The following is a 23,152-nucleotide window of genomic DNA, read 5'->3' as shown; positions in this document are numbered from 1 at the left end:
ATAATTCGTAGAAAACTGAGGCTTGTTCTACCTGGAAAAAGAACAAGTTCAGTATTAATTATTGATGAAATAATTTTAACGCTTCATATGTTACAATTTACGGAACCAAAATATTGTTCATAAATCAGAAAAACAAATATCTCTTATTTTTTCATATTTTTTTCAAAAGATCTTATGTCTGTATTCGTTACTTTTCAACCTTTAGATTTTAAATCCGTCGACTCGAAGCACCTAGATGCAGTTTAAAAAACAGCAATTCGAGCAAAAAATTATTTAAATAGTCGTTTTTCAGTTGCGCGGCTGCATAGTTCTGGCTTTCTCAACCCAGTTTTGTAGTTGCAGGCGCGTTAAAAGGTCTTTCAAAGAAATAAATCCAGATTTCTTGGCATCTTAATTCAACGTCGCCGGTCTTTATTTAATCTGTTTGTTCCCAAATTGAACGACGCTTGCGAGCGTTTTCTAAGTACGATGCGGTACGCGCGTAGCGTACGAACTACGTAATAAGAGACAGCTCGCAGCTTCGTTTCGTTCGCATCGTGTTCCAAAATGAGTTTCTCGGTAGAGCTGCTAATTATATTTACTGTATATGCGGCACCGGCCGCGTTGTTCCAAGTAAATAACGTATAGCTAGATCAAGTAACCGGTAGAAATATGAGCGGCTAGGGAAAGTAGAATGAGCCTGCTAAAACACCGACCATAGCTTAGCATAGTTGCCGCATATCTACCAATTACATTGCTAATTCTAAGAAGTTTTGATTAATGCGACCCTGTCAGGTCTGTTAAAACAAAATACCCAGGCTAAGTCGATTAACACCGTCGGCTGTTCGAGCGAATGCGATTAATAACACGAAAAGTTTCCAGCGCTCGGCTAATTACAAAATTCAAGGTGTTAAAAGGAAAATGCAGTGAAACAGAGATCTAATAGACGAAATTCATCGGCGAAATTTTACCATCTTCTTGTAATCCCATCCGTCTGACTGCGAATTTCGTGTCACGTTGATCTAACTCGACGTACATATCTGGTTACTTTTGATAATAGTGATCTTTTATTGTTTTTATTCTCCGAGGTTGGATATCGCCAATTTAGGATTTCAATAAAATTTCAAAATTAAAATCCAGATAAAATATTCGATCGTGAATAAGCTAATCCTGTTCGTTAATTACACGCGTAGATATTTAACGAGCCAGTAATTTATTGCGTTTCACGCACGGCTATTGACATTTTTCGAGGTAGAACGTTTCGTACGAAAAGACCTCTTTGTTTTCCATTCGCAGTCAACTGCCAAAACCAAGTTTCTATGTACACGAGATCGGCCACATTTTCCCTCCATCAACAGTAATTATCGTAGGTCCCACGAATATGCACTTCATGAGCCCATCGCTTGAAGGGAAGGTAAGGAGGAGCAACCCAAGACACGTACGACCGGTTTAGATCGCGAACTTTTAATTAGAAGAGGTAACAGAGGAGGTGTCAGTAGAAAGTGAGCTAGCCGAGTGTCACCTCAGTTGGAATTTGTCGTTGCTCGTTTCTTCGAGGAAACGTTCGACGAGGATCACACAGTCTATCGGAAATTCTTTCGCTGAAATGTTCGATCCTCTTGTCCATTTTTCTTTTCATTATCACCGACAACACACCACCGTAATGACTTATTCCTTGTCAGGGATTTAACCAGCGGTTTCCTTACGCCCAACTCGCTTCGCTCGAAACTTGGAACAGAAATCTCGAAGAAATGATTCCGGGATCTTTTGCAGGGCTCGTTTAGCGAGTACTCGGACGCGTGATTGGAATTTCTCAGAAAATTTCTTCACCAAATTAAATCTGGAATTGATTTTCCCATCGTCTTCAAAGTAACTTCTTCCTAAGATGAAATCAAGCACATCGACGAAGGAATTTGCGCGATTTAATTTCTGCTAATAATCTTTCGTAGTTAATACAGGAACAGTTTATAAGGATTTTTATCTATACATGAATATCAACCGCGAAGCGGTATTTTTTTTAATTTGCTAATATACATCGTGTTATATATGTTCTTTTTTTTTCGATGTACCATCGAGAGAACAATTTCCTGACGTTGATTGACAGACTTTAAATCAACGAAACGCTGGGCATCGATGCATCAGAGATACGTTCGATTTTATTATTCTCATCATTGTCCTTTCCTGTATGAGCAAAACGAAATTGACGAATTGACACGCCACTTTAAAATCGGCGTAACAAGTATTATAAAATAAACAGCGATCAAAATGGGAATGGGGGTTGGGTCTGTATCGTTTTTCTTTTTATTTTTTTCTTCTTTGTGCTCTTTTTATACTATGTTCTTATTAAGCAGATTTTTCTTTTCATTGGTAAATTCCCTTCGTTGTCCGTGTGGTGAAACTTGAAAATTAGAAGAGTAGAAATGCTCAATGACGCAAACCATTCTTTCCCGTGAATTATGCCATCGATCGTAGTTTACGATTGTATTCAATATTTCGACTGAAAACATTGAAAAGAAGAATTGGTAGAAATGACGCTTCCAACCACCTTGCTAATTATCACTCGGTTCTAACGGAGAACTCTTTACGCGCGATGGCAGAATGGTTGGGTATCTATTTGTAATGAGCGTTTCGATTTTCCGTCAGAATGCCTCTAAAAGGAGGTAATAAAACGGCTTTTTTTATGACGTGCACACCACACCGGCTAAAGTTCCTCTACGTTGCTGTTGCATCCGCAACGAACAACAGCCTGCCTTCAAATTACTTTTGAAACTATTGCCTGAACCCTGCCTTCACAACTCGTCCTCTAAACATTTTAATTAAAATTCGTTAAGAAGAACTAATATTTCATCGCGAAAAAGAAAGAAATAGGACGTGAAAGAATCAAAAGTATAGGGAGATTATACTCAAATCTCCGCCGACTTTTTTTTTATAAGACAATTTAATATTCGATACGCTGCAAATATTTCCAATACGATAATTACTTGATTGTTAATTAAAGTTGGTTATAATATAGTACACTTAGTAGATTATATCAGTGGTTTATATCTAATTAGATACAAAGTACAACGCGATATAACGTTGAATAAACGGTATTAATGGGAAAGATAAATTAAATATATCACGCCTTTTTCGCTTGCATTTAATAGCTGTGCATTTATGTGTCCGAGTTCTTTTCAAGATCAAACTTTCTCAAACGACGTGCAAACAACTACTTGAAAACTATCCCCCTGTTACACTTGGAGTGTTTCAGTCCGACTAATGACGGTCTGTTCTACTTAACCCGTCAGGATTTCGCGAAACCAGTGAAGTAGCTGTGAGGTGTCAATATACGTATTTACGTTAGAAATGTTACGTAAAAATTGTACGTAATTTCCATTAGGAAGCTTGGTTTTACTTAGTTCTTCTCTTTTACGTTTTTACTGAAATCCTTACGTTTACAGTATCTACATACTACAATTGTAAAACACGAATGATATCACCATTCCCAATAGAGATAAATAAAAATTGTATATGACGTATTCACCTTTGTATAAACGGCTACCTATTATTTTACATATTCCATGATATTTCAATGAATATCTCGTGAAAAAAAAAAACTGAATACAAAGGTATACAGACTCTTATTTTAAACAAAATTCAAGGGTTTCACTCCAGTCACGTAGCACCGAGCGAATGCAGTACCCACACTTGTGAATACAGTTTCGCAAATTACAACAGCGTCGAACGACAGACCTGTCGATACATTTTCCCCAATTTAAAGGAACGAAGAAGAAAAGGGAATTTCATGGAATACCGACCGACAGTTGAATGCCTTTCACGCATATGCATTCCCAAGCTGAAGTGCGCGCCCGAATATTTGAACCGCAATTCGAAGTATTGGCCAGCGAACTTTCGAATAATTAATCGTTCGAAAATTTCATCTTCCCTTAGCCGGCCGTGGCTGAATACCAAACCTGTGATTAATCTTATTGCCTCGATGCGATCGATGAAAGCGAGAAGAGCCCTGAGCTGTATTCATTCAGTGCACTTTTTACGTTCCACTTTTAGAACACTGCGTACTAACTGCGCGAAATGATCTATCGTTGTTCAGAACTAATTATTTTAACGCAGAATTTCACGGCAAAGGGAAGTGTATTGGCTGTTAACGAAATTTTCAAGCATTCGCAATTTGTTTGGGACAATGCTATAACACTTCGTACACTGTCAATTTTTTTTGCTGAATCTTATCAGACAGTAAATCTAAACGACGCGCTTCTCTTTGCCTTTCGCTAAGTTGCTCGTGTAAGGGGATAGCAATTCGAATAAGCAATGATACTCGACGCGATGTATATCAACAGTAATGTCGCTCACAAAAATCTGTGTATATCAATCGAATTTTCTAAACATCGACTTATCAAAAGACCACAAACGTTTTTGTTACAGAATCGAAAGCTCACGAAAATCTTGAGATGAAGTTGCGCTAAGAATAATAGGAAGCGAATAACGAAAAAAGCGAGTATCTTTTGTTTAATTTACATGCGTATATAGTAAAAACAATAAAATCTAAATAGTTGTAGTGGTACATGAGTCATCGGGAGTGACTCATATTGTTGTGGCTTGGAGTGTCAACGTTGTTTGTTGCTAGGTTTAAAGGTCAACGAACTCCAGACAAAATATTATCACCGTTAGTCGTAATCGTCAACCAGAATTACATTGGAACTTTTTATAATAACTGTAATTATAAATAGACGAATGTGCTCTCTAGGGATCAGTATAATCAATCAGTCAGTCTGTATAACGAATCAGTATAGAGAGCCTTACAGTCGAATAGAGAACGTATAGTTGAACTGTAGCATCATCGAATGGGCGACGATTACGACCGACATATAATATCTCTGTACTTGTATTTAAAGTGATTTTAATATATACTGACTATTACAATTTTACCACTCGTCTCTTTAATAAACTAACACATATAATAATACCACCTCATAGTAACTACATGTACAGTGGCTCACAAAAGTATTCGAACGCTTACATATGCAAAATTGAATGGCCAAAATAATGTACATTCAAGTAATTTGCTTAGACAGGCAGATGTCAGTAGGAAGATGGAAGTCTTAAGATTGTGTCAGTAAAATTTAAAACGGATTTAACAACGTAGGTAGGAGTTGTGATACATTTATTAGAAACACATATTGTAAATTACTCACAAAAGTATTTGAACGCTACATATATTATTAAATGATTTAATATTAATATTTTGTTAATGTTATTTTTTAAAATATTGTAAATACTTATATTTATGAAGTATTCCATCAATAAATATAAAATTACCGGTGCCACTGGCAGCAATGTACCCCCACACCATGACCGACCCACCTCCGTGTTTCACTGTTTGATGTAAATGTCGAATTTCCAATTCCGTATTTGGTTTCCTCCGCACATAATTTTGACCATCTGAGCCAAAAATCTTAAACTTTGACTCGTCCGAAAAGATGACTTGTCTCAAAAAGAATTATCTTTATTAATATAGGTTTTTGCAAAAGTCAAGCTTTTTTTATGATTTACCGCATTAATACATGGCTTCTTTCGCGGCACTCTGCCATGAAAATCATTGTTTCGTAAGATTCGTCGACATAGTTGCGGGTGAACTTCTTTATGAAACATATCAGCTACCATACTTGCGAGTTAAGAAGCGGATGTAGTAGGATTTTTTTTTTTAATTGGCGAATGATAACTTTCTCCTCTCTTCCAGTCAATTTCTTTGGTCGATCTGATCGAGCTTTGTTTGCAAGTGTTCCCTCGTTCTTTGACTTTTTTATGATATAATGTATTGTGGACTTACTTCTGTTCACAATTTCGGCAATCTCGTTATATGATTTGTCGTTCTCATGTAATCGGAATATTATTTCTCTTTCACACTTTTGTTTCAGACTTTTTGGTATTCATTTTAAATACTATTGTGCACACTTTTACGTTACTGTTACTGAAACGATATCCTAACAACAAGTGAACGTACCAATATTTTCATTTAGCAATGATGTTTACATTCGATACAAAGGAAGATGAAAAACTATCAATAGTGTTACAACGTTCGAATACTTTTCTGAGACACTTATTATGAATGTTTCTAATAAATGTATCATAACTCCTGTCTATATTATTGAATCGTTTTAAAATTTTACTGATGTAATCTTGAGACTTTTCCGTCACTATAGATACCAAATTGTTTTAACAAATTAGTTTAGTACATCTCATTTTATTAATTGAAATATGTAAGTGTAAGCGTTAGAATACTTTCGTGAGCCACAGTATATGGTATAGATAAGCTAGCAAGGGGAAATAGTGAAATTTTCATATCTAGTAATTAAACTTTGTACAGTGAAGAGAAATTAACAATATATCCTAGTACAATCGCCAAAAGATGATTCCACGAATTCAAATAAAGCAGTCTTGTCCCATAACTAATAAATGATGTTAATTCCTAGCGAGCGACTGCTTGATCAAAGGAACGCGTACAAAATTTCCTTTACATTAACAGAAATAGGAAGCACGTCCTTGTTTGACAATGAGCTTACAAAGATATCACGAATCTCATTCGTTCAGGCAGTTTCTTTGATTTCGGATGTGAAATTTGAAATTCAAATGAACTATCTTCGTATTGCATGATTATAAAGCTAGAAAAGATAGCAGAATCTAGCAAATTTAAAAATAAGCCTATGTGCCAGATAATTGAAATGTCATTGCTTTGTGACTAGTAGAAATATGATACGAAGCAAAACCTATAAGATTTGTACGTTTCACACCAAACAGAAGTAATTTTTCAAATTGTCACAAGAGTTGTAATAGAACCAAGCAACGAGAAAGATATAAAATATAAAATATAATAGACTAATATATAATATAATATATAAACTAATATACAATATAATAATATAATATATAAAGTATAAAATATAAAACAAACTAAGCTGTGTGAAGAACCTTGTATGACCCATCTCGTTGTAAAGTATAAAAAACAGCAACGAACTTTTCATCGTTATTTCTTTCAAAGTTGTTGATATTCAGTAATCATATTTAGTTTAATTTCTGGGGTAGCGCGATTTCCTTTCGATACCTATACTATGGTTAGATACAAATCATTGAGATAAATTTTACTTCCAATACACGCTAAAATTAGCAGTAGCGATCCTAAAATGTATCGTATTATTGAATGAATTAAATTAGAAACAGTTCCTGGGGATAAAAGAGGATCCCGTATTTGAGTTTTGGAGTTCCAAGAAAGCTTTGTGATCGTCTCCAAATCGAGACGGGTTAAAGGAAGGAACGTGCGCCCAGGATCCCGCATATTTTCCCCTTTAGATATTTTCAGTGACCCGTCTCCGGTGTATAATCTTGAGAAAATTTGGATTTTGCGTTAAACGAATTTCTTTCACTTCGAGCCGGCAGTATTTCACTGGGATATAACGCTGTCGGGCATTCCGGAAGATTAACCTCGCGAGTTTAAATCGTGGCCATGCTCGAATTAAACCTTCGCCGAGTGCTTTCTCATCGCACGGCCATCAGTGTAATCGTTTTTAAGAAGTCACTCGTGAAAATTAACCAGCGACGGTGTCACGGTCAAATATATCGGGTTTTCATTAACCGTGTTTATAAGCGTTCACAAAGTTTGTTAATTTGTAATTAGAGGGATGGAAAGTTCAACGCATCATCGCGTTGCTAAAAAATTTCAAACAGACGTTTCTCCGAAAACTGACCCCTTAATGTTGTAACTTGCTAATACAACTACGGTTTTGCAACTTGCACGTAAAACCATCATCGGCTTGGAACGGCGAAGAGTACATGAGATATTATCACACACTTCCTTTTCATCTACAGTTTTATCAAAATGACACCATTACTTTCTAGATAATTGCTTATACGACAATATAAAAAAATGAATTTTTCTTTTAATAGGATTCACAAATAACAACCAAAATACCATTGACTAGCAAAGCAACAAATCTCGTAGAAAGTTTGGTCCCTTGAAATTTACTGCTCTTCGTGTCCCTATGAAAATACAAAGTTTTAAGGTATCGAGCTATAGATTGGCTCCTGAAGATGTTCGAAACTTTGTATATTATTGCATAAGACATCTGGCAACGGTAAGTCTGAATGGATCAAGTGCAATCAATTCGTTAAGAAGTTGCAAATGCACGGGCATGTTTTCAAGTTCCTTAAGAATGGGGGAGAGAAGCTGCGTCCGATGCAGAAGCACGAAATTCAAGTTCACACAATCACAGCTCTTTACTGGCTGCTATATCGTGCTTAAAGTTCCTCTTAAACTCTAAACATAAGTTTGAAACAAGTTCAGAAGGGGGTTCTCGATCGAATGGAAGTGCCGTGAGCAGATTTCGTTCTCTAGAATTAACTCGGAACTGGCTGGAACGAGATAAGATTTATTTGTACTTTAATTTATTGCAATGTTGGCGTTGCGAGCTCGCGAGCCGTCAAACGAGAAACATTTAATCAGCTAACATTAAGAAGCGAAGAAAAATATCATCTACTCGTATCTTACGTGCTCGGATATTCGCTAGAAAGATTCCCCAAGTCAATCTTTTCTGTCTAAATGTTCAGTCTAAACTTTCGAAGAAAATATTGAGTATACTGATGTGACTGACTGGATATATATTAGAAATATATGCCCAATAACGGAGCACTGAATTCGGACAAATTGAATTATTGCTTCTAGTTCTATTATAGAGATTTTACGAACAACGAATCCGATACCGGAACGTATATAGATTCTCAAGCAAACAACTTTGAAAGTGACGGCTGGCTTTCGTTTAATTATCTATATAACACTATTAAACGAACTATTCTCGATACTACGTCGTTGCATTTGCCTATAAGAAGAAGATGCAGGAGAATGGAAGGAAGAAATTAAAATAATGCTACTGGATTCGGGATCTTAATACCGCTTAGCGAAGTATTATTTCAGCTAAAACTCATTTGTAGCCGCGACACGCTTATTTCATCCTCACTTAGTTTGCGAGCATTAATTGTTCAACTTGTTGCTCACTTATGTACGACGTTTCAGTTTTTTCAAGTATAAAACCTGGCGGGGGGGGGGGGGGAGAGAAACAGGGACTCGGAAGAGAAAAACATACGGTTACAAGTTACAAGACTTTTACGTTTCCCCCGGGAAATTGCCATGGTAATTCCACTTTCTTTGTCCAGAAGGTCTCTAAAATAAAAATTAATATTTGACTCATCTGGCGGAAACGCAAGATCAGCGACAGTTCTGCGCTTACCCTACAATTTGTACGCGGCATTTACGAGTTTCCTTTAATATCTATTGCAATAAACGAGAGAGTAAAATATTCATAAAAAATGTGCGTACTCTTAGGATGAATTACTAATAATAACAGTCATGTAAAAGAAAAATAAATCTCTATATATTGTTAATTACTTGAATAAAAATGTTTCAAAGTTTCGACACGTTCGTCATTTAAAAACAAACGAAAGGAATAAGAAAAGGAATTGTGTGTCATGGAACACAGAAATCACAAATTAATTGTGACACACAAAGGAAATCTACAGGTGTTAACGAAAACCACGAGTAACAAAGTGGTGGTTACAAGAAAAAGGATAGCGGGCGTAGAAAGGTAAGGGGAGAGAAAACACGAACACATTCTCGTAGAACAAGTGTAACTTCTAGTTAGACACGAGAGATCAACCGGCGGTTTCGCCACTCAAGTTCGGGGTCGACGACGAAGTAAATTCTGCTTACCTCTTAACCATGGCGATACTGTTTCAAAAAGGTTAAACGTTTCTCTAACAATAAGAATGCTTTGCGAGATACGTTTTGCCCGTGGACACATACATCGTTAATATAAATCACACGATAAGGATTTGAGCCGTATCATTACGGCGTCTAATCGTACGTTTCATAAAACATCACAACTTAGCGCAATTTCTTGTATTAAAAGTTCTCCTATAAAAGAAGATAATAAAAAAGAAATGTTTCTTTGGGGGGTTTTCAGAAGTAAAAGTTTCCAAGTAGTTACGCCTTTAATTTTGCTTTGTTGAGCCGTGGGTGAAGAGCTAAAACACGTTCTAAGTGACGAGAAATTAAAGTATGGTAAAGAGAAAGGTAAAAGTACGAAGTTAAGGAAAATTCTTTTTATTTATACATGTATTCATTTTCTTCGGAGCAAATCTAAAACAGAATTGTGTCAAACAAGAACGCAAAACGGACATATGCGTGCATTTCTAAACTCGCCCAAAGTATGTAGGAGTGGAATGTAGCTAAAATAAGTTTGGTGAATTCGACACGACATTTTAATAGAAAATGAGCTAGTAGCATGCTTCAAGCAACTCGGAATTCACTTTGACGGAATCGATTTCTCTAAATATAATTCGTAACAGTCTGGTACATTACTGGCAAACGCCACCCGCATTTCCCAACTTCCAGAACCCATTAAAACTGTAAATCAGTTGGCATTCCTATGTATCCGGTGACCAGAACTTGAGATATGTAAGGCAGAAGGTTCAGAGAACTAACTTCCCATCGCCTGCACAATAAATTGAAATTCAAATCTACGATGCTGTACACATACGTAGATTCGAATGCGAGCGTGATTTACGGAGTGTACGTAGTGCAAATTTTGCCCCATTTTACGGATTTCCGAGATCCAATGGATCTGTACAATGAAATTTCCGTGATTTGTTCTATTTTCCTATCAAACTATTTCGCGTTGCCATCAAATGTAATTTGTTCATATCTATGACTTTATACGATCAATCTTTCATCTCATCTTCTTCTAAACTCGAAAGTTTTGCGATACTTTTCAGTAGTTTGGATTTATTATTCATCCTATTGATTATAGTTGGCTCTGTGATGGTTCTCACTTTATGCGTCTCATGTTGGCTCGAATGATCCGTAGCTGTTTATTATGTAAGATTAAATTTTTATAGCCAAGCGTGCAACACGCGTTTTAATTATAATTTCTATCATTTTTCTTTTGTAACCTGACAAAATGCGACAGTATATAGAATATTTCTGATATTGTCTTTCTTGTATAATATTTGCTTTAACGTAACAGTGTTAACAACGAATATTCGTCAATTTACAGCATTATCATACAATAATTGAATCGAAGGATACCGTTTGCACTTGTCTGATTAACTCTTCGTCATCGGCAATTATCGGCAAGGCGTTGCTACGATATCCGCGATGACAGTAACTGAAACACAGTTCGCCAGCTCGGGGGACTAATTTGATAGTGACATCGACTATTGACAGGACATCTTCATCGACTCTCAAGTCAGAATTACTCCCTCTAGAACCTAGTCCATTGATATTATGTATCTACCTACGAAATATCTCGATCACACTTAAAGAGACTTAAAGTTGCAGTTCCTTTAAAATTTAAGCGAATTTCATCTTTTAACTGAATCATTGTTTCTGACATAGTGCGACCGAAGAATTTTTTAACAAGAATTCCTTAGCTTGTTCGAAATTTAATCAGAAAGTCGCGATTTCCGTAAGAATATTAAATGGTCTGTTATCACTCTGCATAAAAATTATCCTACGAAACAGTTTAAATCGGAATATTCGATCGATGAAGAAATTACGTAATGCGTTATCTATCTAGGAGAATGTTACGCATACCTTTATGCGGCGATAAATCAGGGCGAGAAGCTTAAACTATTTTAACAACAATCGAAGACGGATCGCTTTTCACAGAATGGAGGTCGCTACGTCCTTTGATCGCCCTGTGATCATAGCCGAACACGTAAATTGACCACGCGACGTTATGACATTCTCCAAATGACTACTACGACACGTTATGCCATTGCTCGACTGTTACATGAATGTACATACTATTCTAGCTTCTCACTCTCGACAGTCTGACAAACAATGCATTCTGACCTACAAAGCTTTAAGAAGCATCTATGTATTTTATACACGGTACATTTGTCAACGATCTCCCTCTTTCTTTTCTTCGATGCTTCCTCACGCTCCCTAGGAAGCATTAATAAAATTCTAATAATTGTTTTCGCGCACTTCTCAACACTTCTCTTGTTAACATCAATTAGAATTCGAAAATTTGCCAATCGTTTGTGAACACCAAGCGTTTGTAAATTCTATTCCTAAAGCAAGTTTAAATTTTGTAAGAAACTAAAGTCCTACTAAAGTCCTAAAGTATAATATTATTCCTCAGTTACATAACATATTCCTCTATTTGTTTTTAAATTTCTTATATTCCTCAAATATTTTCGTATGTAGATGAAAACACCTGGAAACGAAACTATCAACGAAAAAGTTTCACGTCGAAATAATATCGATTCGAGAGATATGTCCCACATGTATCGCATATAATTCTCGAGGAGCTTTCCAAACCTTTGAAATTTTTAAGACGCATTTTCGAAGGATTTTCAGTTCCAAGAGAGGTATAGTGGGACTACGACGCACGCAGTAAAAAGATATCCTTAGAGACGATTTCGTTACAGTATATATATTCAGGTGTAGTATAACTTAGAGACGCGGCACAGTGAAGACGAATTTGCGATTCATGTTCCCACAGGAGTTTCTGAGGATTCGAGTCGCAAATTCCTTGCAAAGTCGCCTTGGTAGCTTTGTCAAGCAATGTCCATTGATTTGGAAATTACATACCACTCTGACTTCGTTTCTATACTTTAAAATTGTCAGGCACCATGCTTTTTGTACGAAACCTTGTTCGATTTGTTGCAAATTCCCACTTTTAACACATTGTTGACCGGCAATTTTATTGAGAATTTATCTCATGTCACCGACTATTATTTCGTAATTGGATGTGGAAGTAAAACAATATAAATAAACATTAATAAATTTTATTTATTATTCAATTTTTAATATTTCTTTTTCGTATGATAAACAGTGTAACAATCACCTACTGTGTAATGGTAAACAACAGCTTTTGCAAATATATCTAGTTTCGCTGCGTTTTCCTTTTAAAGAGCATACTCTACAAGCTCTAGTCGGATTTGTTTTTCTACCAGTGAATATTTTTTCTAAGATGTGGTCTCTTAGTTGTCCGGAAAGCCTGAAGAATGCATCATTATAAGCATTATTAGAAATTCGAGAAGCGTCAGGTGCAATGCTGCATTCTTTGGAATCCACAGTTATCTATTCTCTAGCTACTTCCAGTAGAAATTTTTTGTATCTTGTTTTATTTTCTGGTAGATAGGTACAGTACATTTTATATGCATTGAACAAGGTACAGTTTATCAGAAAAATGCTAATTTTTTGGACCACTTTAAAGTTTTTCGTAAAATACTGCTATACGTTAACTACTGATCTGCACGATCTACCGCTTTCATGTGCTTACTGTATTGTAATATGCACATATATTGTAATATGTAATATGCAATAATTTTTTTTCCGATTTCTATTTGATTGACAAGACTTGACGGGTCTTATAAGCGAGAGACACAGCTTGAGGTATGCTGACCAACAATTGCACTGTATAATCTCCAACAGCGCACTGAGAAAACAACGTTGATGCGAAAAAAGGCGCATCACGAGTTTACTCGTAGCCGGTCGGCAACATTTGGGCATGAAGACACGAGTTAACTCGTGGCAGATCAACAATGTGTTAATAAGATAAAAGATTACTATACTCATATTCTGTATATTTGTAACTTCAAGTACATTGAATAATTTCTTGATTCTCAGAAGTGCCAAATTCATCAAAATATGCTGTATTGTGCGCGCGTGGATACCTGTATGTGCTTCAATAATAGGAACATCCTCGAGATCAATACGCAATGCGTATCGATAAAATATAAATTCCTCTTAACCGGAAGGATAATAATTTGGGTCACGGCAAATCTACGAAGGAGTATACGTGTCAAGTAGCGATATCAAGATTCTCTTGTACATGTTACAGAGCTTGTGGGCGGTGATTGAAATGACCGCAATGCTCTGCGGCAATGTTCAGTTCGCTAGAACAGATTCTGATCGTTCTCTCCGTTCTGTTCCATAAAATCGGAATAATCTGAATAAGTTGTACTCTAGAAGGCGGACATAAATCAAACTTTCTAGTAGCCCCCTGAATATATCTTTGCAGAATCAAATCAAATAACCGATAACAAAATCGTACAACAGAGAACTTCCCTTCACGAATAAATTTCCAATGTTATTCCAGACATAACCGTACACGATTGCTGCACTATAACGAGCGAAAATTTTGCTTTCTTTTCCTGCGTGGATGATTGTAAGAAGTTTGAATCTTTTTAGAATTTATTCGTCTGTCCATCGTATACCTTTTCCCACGATAAATTAAACAGGTTAAAGAATCTGAAATTCTCCGTAAGCGGTCGCGAATAAATTTCAGGGTATTACTTCGGTATAAATAACGTTGGTTTCTCGCTTCTTCGCGAACGGAAGAACCTTATTCATTTACATCCGCAGCCAGAAATAGCGTCGTACGGTTTCCTTCTCCAACGTTGCCAAGAAATCAGGAAAAGCACAGAAAACGTAGCAAAAGACAAACGAGTTTTTCGTCAGTCAAAGATCCTACCAGCCAAGGCAATTCTGACCTATTCGTGTTGTTATGTCGTGGTCAAAGTTCTTTCTTTTCTCTCTCTCTCCCCATCCGAAGATAAACGTCCAGTGACGTTGAAGCCATAATCTTCTTAAACTTTCAAGACTTTGCCTTGGAAAGCATGAAAATTTCGAAAAACAACGGAAAAAACGAAAAAAGGCCAAGACCCTTTGCCAGATTGCAAGTACGAGAAAATGAAAACGAGGGGGAGGAACGAGGTCATAAAGAAAACATCAAAGAATTTTTAGTAAAGCGATAGAAATTTCATTTATCCTTCCTATTCCGTCGACTTACATCAAATACATATTGATTTGACATCGAAATCGTGATATGGGGCGTAACGTGCCCTCGCGGATTGAAAAATAATTTACTGTATGATTCGATAAAAAGTAAGATATTACGAGCCTGTGAATCCATGGAAAATTACATTTTAAGCTTAATACAGTTCCCTCCGTAACTCGGAAAATTCGAAATCGATAAAAACGTTACAGCATAAATGAAAAGTTCTAAATAGACTCTAAATATGCAGGAAGCGCAATGCACAACCGCAAGGATTTAGAGGACTTTTCGAATGATTTCCACGAGCTGTTTGAAAGAGGTGAGAGCAGACGATAAGATCCAATTATCGAAAAACAGTTTATCACACGGCCGAGCAAAAGGATAAGCCCGAAACTAACCTTCCAGTACTTTTCTTGAAAATGGAAGTAGACTGGAGAAACGTCCGGTTGTCACCGTGTGCGACGTTGAGAAGCAAGATGAAGCACCGATTGTTACCTTTGTGATATATGATGCAAAGACACGCTGGAAAATCGCTTTAGATCAGATATTAGAAAACATCAAAAATAGAAATACATAGATAATTCGTGTATGATTTAAAGTATAAGCATATTTTATCATTCTCGACTGATCATTAATCGGCTAACGAAAATAAATAGGATAAAGCATACTGAGTTCGTGAGGTAATTATAAAGAGGTATCGATCGAATTAATAATGATACCAAAGCATTCGGTTAAGATCGACTAACAAGATGAACAAAGTTTGTCTAATTTATTAAATATCAAGACTTACTATACTAATCTACCTCAGTTATAGCACATAGCTCTTAAGCTACGTCAAGCTACGTTAAGCTACGTTCCTGTTTAAGCACTTAGTGTTATCGAAAGTTATAGAGTAGTTTATGTTAGCAAAAGTTTGAAACCGCTGCAAGATTCTCATCATCGATGAAAACTCTTTTCCATTTGCTCCCACATACCAATGCTTCCACTTAAACCAATTATCTTCGGATTAAAAGAAACATTTATTACATGGTAAAGCCTTGTCGTCCTTAATTTTCTCTAACGTTACTATACACGAAAGAGCTTAAGGTCAATTTAAGTCTGGCCTAATATTATCACAAACACCGATCCGGCGGTAAACCAAACGATAAATCGAGCTTAAGTTTTGTTCGACCATTCCATAATCCAACCTAATAGACACTGTTTGTTTCGATCCAATCATTCGTATGATGCCATTTTCGAACTCTGTGACTACTGTGAATATTTCCTTTCCGGTTCCAACTACTTACTTTTGTGACTTTTTAGAGTTTACTATGGAGCAGTGGTAGAAAATAATCTATACCTCCATGGGCTTCCCTTCGGTAATATCATACTAACGTGAAATTCACTGTGATGAAATTGGGACTTAGAAAAACTTCTGTAAAAATAATTTTACCACAGGGCATTGTTTCTAAATTGTAAGAAAAATTATAACAATGAGAAAATGTTTCAGGGAATGAGAAATTTGAAAAATAAAACACAAGGTAAGTAGAAAAATAACGTATATTACCAAGAAAAAGATTTCACCAGTGACTCTGGAAGTTTCAGATCGTCGTTTTCTCAAGTTTCTGTTAATTCAGTTGTTCAGACACCTCCAACATGTATCTAAGCTTTAACGAACTGATCGATTTTATGAACACATTATATTGCGGCGTATACCATACCGTTTAATTGTTTCTTTCGATTAGTGCGGCGTTCACAAATCCAACAAGATCCAAATCATAAATCGGTACAAAATTCGATAAATGATTACAAGATAATTGTCAAACCCTGTAGCCACGAGCGAAGCTATTTTCCGCCATTATTAATGACCGGTCGAGATTTTCTTTTCTTTTCATCACTGGTCAAGAATAAAGACAGAGTTAGCCAACTTATTGCGTTTTATTAATTGCCTCGACCTAGTTAGTAATCCCGACCGAGCTCGATAAATAAGCTAACGAGTAACGAAGACGTTTCCGAAAAGTAGAGAACTTCTACGTCACAAAATAATTAGTTTTATTTCTTCTCTCGCAAATACTTTAACTGCTTATAAAATCGACGTCAGAGGCAGGAAGAAAAACGTGTTCGTTAAGGAAATTCTGAGCAGATTGTGTTTGTTACAGCGAATAGAGAAGCAACGGTACAAAATAGATTTCTCTTGTATTCTCTTAAATGGAAAAAATAGGATTAATGTGGAAGTTTCAAAAACAGTTGTTTAAAACGACCCCCTTTAGTTCTGTTGTTTCAAGGTTTTGCTACAAAATCTGCTTTTCTAGTTTTTGTGTCCCTTCTACCCCTAAAAACACTTCATTTGTATTTTAGAACGATTCTCAAACCTCTCAAAATGTATCTGAAAGCATTTTATCTTACTGTTAATTAAAACAATTTTGTACATGAAATGGTTAATAATGTTTTAGTTTGAAATATTCGATGTTTTGCTATGATTTATCCGTACCAAAATAACAATCACGTATAATTGATATTTTTTATGTTTCAGGACGAGAAGAACCAATTGCTCATCACAAACCTCTGGTTGAAATTGGTGAGCCCTTTTTTTACATACATATTACCAATACTTATCGATATTTATAAATATACATACATATCGAAAGGTTCTATCAAATTAGAAATTTGACGAGCTAATTTCACACAATAATTACAATGAAAATAGAGAAATAATTAACAATTTCTCTCACGTTTGTGGATGCAGAATTGGAAAATAAAGAAAATCCAGGAAAAATTCCACTCATAAGATTGAAATAATTGGATCGTTCTGTGATCTCGTAATAATAGAACTTTCTGTTACTCAACAAACGGAAATGAAATCAAATTCATTACAAGAAAGATATTTCACGTTACAAGGAAAATATATTAAAGGGTACCCGAAACAATTTAGCCTGATCAATGATATAACAATTTGAAGAGATCATTAATTTAATATTGCAACATATACAAGTCATAAGATTCGTATTTAACATGTGACTTACGCGAAATGCCGAATACTTCAATCGATTTTCCAAATAGACAAACATGTGACATTGCTGCACATTTGAATTAATACTATTAATCAAAAAGTGATCAAAGAAATAATTATATAAAGCAAGTTCAGCATAATGTGGGATAAGGATAATGTCTATATTGTAATTTATGTAACCAAGCCTAATTTCTCGGCCAATGAGCTGAAATGAATAAACTACTACTATTAATCAATAAATTATTGTGCAAGAAAGTCCTGGCCGAATTAATCACGGTCCTTGACTACCGTATATATGCATTGCACAAATTTCAAACCATTTAATAAAGTTTCCAACGGTGTTAATTCTACGCGAATATCTTCGACATCTAGAACTTGGTAAAATAACTCGTGATATTGTTTTAAAGTTCGAATGCTTGATCATAATGGATTACAAAAGTCGATCGCTATCTTCGATTATCATAAAACGCACGAATTCCTACCGATATAATAAAGCGACAGTGCTAGAACCAACGAGTGAATTCCATGAGAATATCCTACAATTCGATAGAGGAAATATCACGTGACATTATTTCGAAGTTCGAATCGTGATCATAATAGATTCTTATCAACTGGAACTACAATATTAATAGAGTCACGGGCAACAGGTACTCTCACTAAGGTGGCTGAAGTGGCGCACCCTTATTAGGGTAGACTACCGTAATATTTCCTTTCAGGAGGTTTCGAACCGCACTTTAAAACGCTTGTCGTTGCTCATTTCCAACGGCTTATGCCTCGTCAATCCTCGCCCTCATCCACCTCTATCAAGCTGCGCCATGAACGGCTTTACGATGACCCAAATTCACAGTTAACGATTCGACGATGATGTTTTGCCCGATTGACAAATCGACCGGCCATTCCCGCGACCTATGTTAACAATTAAAACGAGACAGAAGCACCGTTCCATCCTCAAATCCCCTGCCACTGATTGTCGTTCGACGATTCAGAGATTAATATTTAAGATGATCTGGGACGTTGATAAATTGAACGAACGATTACAAATAGAACGATGATTTTGACATCATCGGACGTGAGCTGTTTTCGATAGATGGATTGAAACTGAATAGATGATTACAAATATCCAGGGCACGCGTAGACTTAATTTTGGAGATTTCTTCGTTTATGGAATAGTAGAATTCTTATGCATATTCATATCGCAATTTAATTGTAACTTAATAGCAATAAAAAACAGGACCATATTGTGACGATTGGAAACAGAAACTGTTTTAATTTGAGATTTTATTTCGCTGGAATAATAATCCCTATATCTGACACATGAAACGTTGTAATCATTCATTAAGTATATTAGATAATATACCATTAATTTTAAAGCACAATGTAAATGATTACATGCAAATAGATTAACGTAATATACAAGTTCTGATTTTTTTTTAAATAAATTCCACACGAAGTTAAACGACCTAGATTATTTCTTTCCTCTTTAAGAACAATTCTCACTTTCAATCCGCGTATTACACGTACTCTTTTTACTAAAAGAAACGCAAGCGTACATAAACAAATGGAAAGTATTTGTTCGTCGCTTTTTAATCTTTTTCGCCTACCTTTGGATGTCAAGTGCACGTAGTATAAGAGAGAACCTAATGCACAGCTGCACTTGACTTGCAGCGCCTGATATCTTTTTGAATGTAAGTCACTGAGATATTCAACAACTCCGAGATAAGACTTCGAGATATTCAAGATATGTTTGACGTTTTCACATATCGAAACCACGTCCTACATATTTCCTGATAGCATTTCTATCAAATATATTTGTATTTCAGCAAAGAAGAATAGGACGATCGAATCCAAATGCTCTTCTGTCAGTGTATAACTTCTGACTTATGCAATTATGTGGAAATAGTAGAGTACCTGCTTTAATATATACCTTCCTTAATATGAACGTTGAAAACTTGGGGAAATAATACAAAATAGTAACTAAACTATCTATTTTCCATTTAAATTATTACCCTTCAGAAACAAAAATCAATATGTTGAAAAATTGGAAACCTTGATATAATCAATCAAAAACTTTCAATATTAAAATTTGGATACGCAGATAGTAATCAACAAGAAACAATTTTCGTAGACGATATTAATAAAATCAATTACCATTTTAAAACAACAATACTGGTTCAATTTTGCAAATAAAGATATGATACGAAGGGACTTGACGAAAGTGCGAGGTAATGTGAAAACGTTAAGTACAATATTATGTACTTCGTCTTCAAATCCTGCTAATTCTCCGTGAATCTATATCAACTACTGTTACGTCGCATTTGCATAGTTTTCATTGAGATCATAGGATAGGGAATGCAAAGGTACGTACCATATTCCCGAGTTCTCACCACATTGGCACGCGAGAAATACGTATTAAGCGAACATGCACCAAGTGTCCCGTAATTTGCATATGTGCAAGGGATTCCATGTCAGCTGGTCGTACATTGATTAGTTATTAAAGACTCGAATGCATTTACAGTACACCCATAATGTCGTATTTATACCGTAATTACAATCTTAGACGACTAGAATACCGACAAAATAATTGTTGACTTAGAATATGTATACGAAAACAATTTTTTAATGAAACGATCATCCAGAATCTGTTACACTGTTTTTACGTTTGACGTCAAAGAAATGTTTAAGTTCCTTTCCCTGAGTTTCCCATCGCAATCAATCATACACAGGGGACAGATTAAGCGAAAAAATCTCGCTGACAAGAAGGACTTTCCGATAACCCCGATATTAGAGAAAAAAGAAACATTGTGTGTCTAGTGTGGTAATTTTATCGATATCTAGAAATTGACTATAGAAGCAGATTCCAAATCATTCAGTTCCTTGCAGATGAAAAAGAAGTATGATTTATAAGAAATAGGAAATATGAACATAACCTATATAAATCTCAGCTCGTAGTAAAACACGCATATAAATATCGTGCTTTCGTAGCTTTAAAATTCATAGGCAAATGATATGAATAATATAACTCACCAAAATAATGTTCACTAATTGATCGAATGCATCATCAGATTTTCAGGTCAGCTGCTGTCGCGTTCATCTTTCGTGTTTCTTTCTTCTTTCTTACAATTATTATTCGCGAAATCAACGCAAGTACATATATGCAGTCGGCCACAAAAAGATTCGGACACTGTACAATTTTAACCTGTAAACTCTATATTTCCAGTAAATATACGAGGACCGACAAGAATATATTACATTAGGTTACACTACACTATACGTATATATAAAAATAGAAAAAATCTTTTGAGTTATTATTGTTCGTGATTGTACATATAAGCACTTTACCACAGTATCGACTTTAACTGATCTATGAAATAAATTTCGAACGTATCAAAAACTCATTCGACACGAAGCATCAGTTTACGTCGTCACGCAATGAAAACGAGGTTAAGAAAAACCGCCTAATCGAGTATATCGCCGGCATTTGTTGATACGCGAACGTCAACACGACACGACGTTGTTTCTCGTAATTAATAAGGCAAACATTTACATTCTCGGAATTCTTGGTTATTTGACCTTCGACTATTACTTTTTTCTTTATTTTGATCGATTCTTTCAAGCAGTGCCTCTCACCACTATTATGACGCGAAGCGCGGGAAACGACAGTGCGTTTGGCACTATTTCTAGTTCCCCATCTATGCATGACATTTAGACAACACTAATTATACCAATTATAATATTATTTAAATTACTTATTAAGTACAAGTAACTATTATTGCTTATAAATTTATTTTCAAATTTTTCGATTTTTTTAATGAATTATATGTACAATTTTATTGAATAATATGCATTTCTTAATTCGATTTGCATATGTAAAGATGTTGGTTTGACTTTTGAGGCAAAATTAGTTGATCGCAGCCTAGCAAGCTAAATGCTAGTTACACAGCATATGTTGTAATTGCTTATTAGTTTTAATCTTGTTACTGTGCAAATTTATAATCGATAGTGCAAAGGAATCAATAGATATAAAGCGATAAGATGTATTAAATTGAAAAATGATCATCTATGTATTTCACATAGGTTAATGTATTTTGCAATTTCTTGTGTATCTAAGTCAATATCTAAGTCAATATCTAAGTCAAATGTACTCGAAAAAATTTCGCTTATTCTTGTATCTTTGAAATAAGATTTCAAAAATAGGATTTCTATTTTATTACTCTTATCTTTATTAAAATTTAGAGAATATTATATTTGAATTACTTTCTTATTCTTAAATATGACATATAAAATTCGTACATTTATGTTAATTGTTAACAAGTACTATTTTATTTATACTCAAATGTCGAATGAATTTCTGAAACAATTTTTCAAACTTACTAAAATCCTACAATAGAGAAAGGTGTTTCCTTGTACATAGAAAAAGTTTCACAGTGTTCCATTACTGCTGTTCAGATTCTAAATCACTTCAAACAAAAACAATATATATGAAGCTTAGAAGATTTCCAGGAACGTGCAAAGTGTAAAAATTGTAACGAGTATATAATAAATGGACATAAATCTTGCCAACAGAAAACGTATATGCACAAACTCGTTATATCTTATTGAACATTTACTACACGTCCATTAAATCCAATATATTACACAATACTCATACATAGAGCAAATATTTATGCATTCAATTAAGGTTTGCATTGCAGCCATGTAATCGTTACACAAAATTTCGGTATTTTTAACAGTAAAAATGTGGCAAGATATAAAAGGATTCGATGCAATTATTCCAACCAGTCGAGTGCTGTTACTTAAACGAGCAAAAACACTTGTAGACGATGTACTAAGATGCATGTAATTCAATTAACCATCAAGGATGCACTATGGCCTAATTGATATCGAATTTATCGGCTATAGAGTTTGAGAAGCTCGTCTTGTAATTTCCATCGTAATTGGAATTTTAATACTACATCAGATTCATCAAATTTGATTGGGGGAATTGATTATTGAATTCGGCAGGACCGTTTTATTATTTCAGAAATATCTCGTCCGTCTCTTGATTTAACACGATTTCCAAGAGTTTACGGCTAATGAAATTTGTCAATCGTCATATTCTAATTTCATAAAGGAAACAAATTATATTTTCATATATTTTATCATTACTTTTTTCGATTTGTATTTAGAATTCTTTTTTTTTTTAATAATTTATTAGCTTGCATTTTATGTACGTTCCGTACGTTCCTGCACTTTTACGATACCCATAAATGCATAAACATCTGCAGTCTAGTCACGATATGTCAGAGAAAATGGGTTCTCCGATCTTCAGTTTAAATAGAACAAGCAGCATTTTTCTCGGCACGAAACGCTT

At 35.2% G+C, this 23,152-nt stretch overlaps 2 protein-coding genes and 1 long non-coding RNA gene across 5 annotated transcripts in view; 2 read left to right on the top strand and 1 right to left on the bottom strand.

The window, feature by feature from the left end:
- Positions 1–21,251, bottom strand: part of LOC139992954 (uncharacterized) — a 61,394-nt gene extending 40,143 nt beyond the window's left edge. Inside the window, exon 1 of the long non-coding RNA XR_011801253.1 lies at positions 20,827–21,251. This is a non-coding gene — a long non-coding RNA (uncharacterized lncRNA). The remainder of the gene's footprint in view (positions 1–20,826) is intronic.
- The window catches only part of LOC139992943 (furin-like protease 1), a 355,294-nt gene that overhangs the window by 51,177 nt on the left and 280,965 nt on the right, over positions 1–23,152 (top strand). The window lies entirely within an intron of this gene.
- Nachra7 (nicotinic acetylcholine receptor alpha7 subunit) overlaps positions 1–23,152 on the top strand; it is a 161,753-nt gene that overhangs the window by 96,010 nt on the left and 42,591 nt on the right. For all 3 annotated transcript variants that reach the window (XM_072014269.1, XM_072014267.1, XM_072014268.1), the window contains one exon: positions 17,326–17,370. Coding sequence is in view for 2 of the 3 variants with exons in the window: in XM_072014267.1 (XP_071870368.1) it covers positions 17,326–17,370 (45 nt within the window). In the remaining variant the exon portion in view is untranslated. The remainder of the gene's footprint in view (positions 1–17,325; positions 17,371–23,152) is intronic.

This window comes from Bombus fervidus, chromosome 12 (genome assembly GCF_041682495.2).
Source record: "Bombus fervidus isolate BK054 chromosome 12, iyBomFerv1, whole genome shotgun sequence".
Classification (NCBI taxonomy): Eukaryota; Metazoa; Arthropoda; class Insecta; order Hymenoptera; family Apidae; genus Bombus; species Bombus fervidus.
This window is presented reverse-complemented; position numbering and strand designations above follow the sequence as displayed.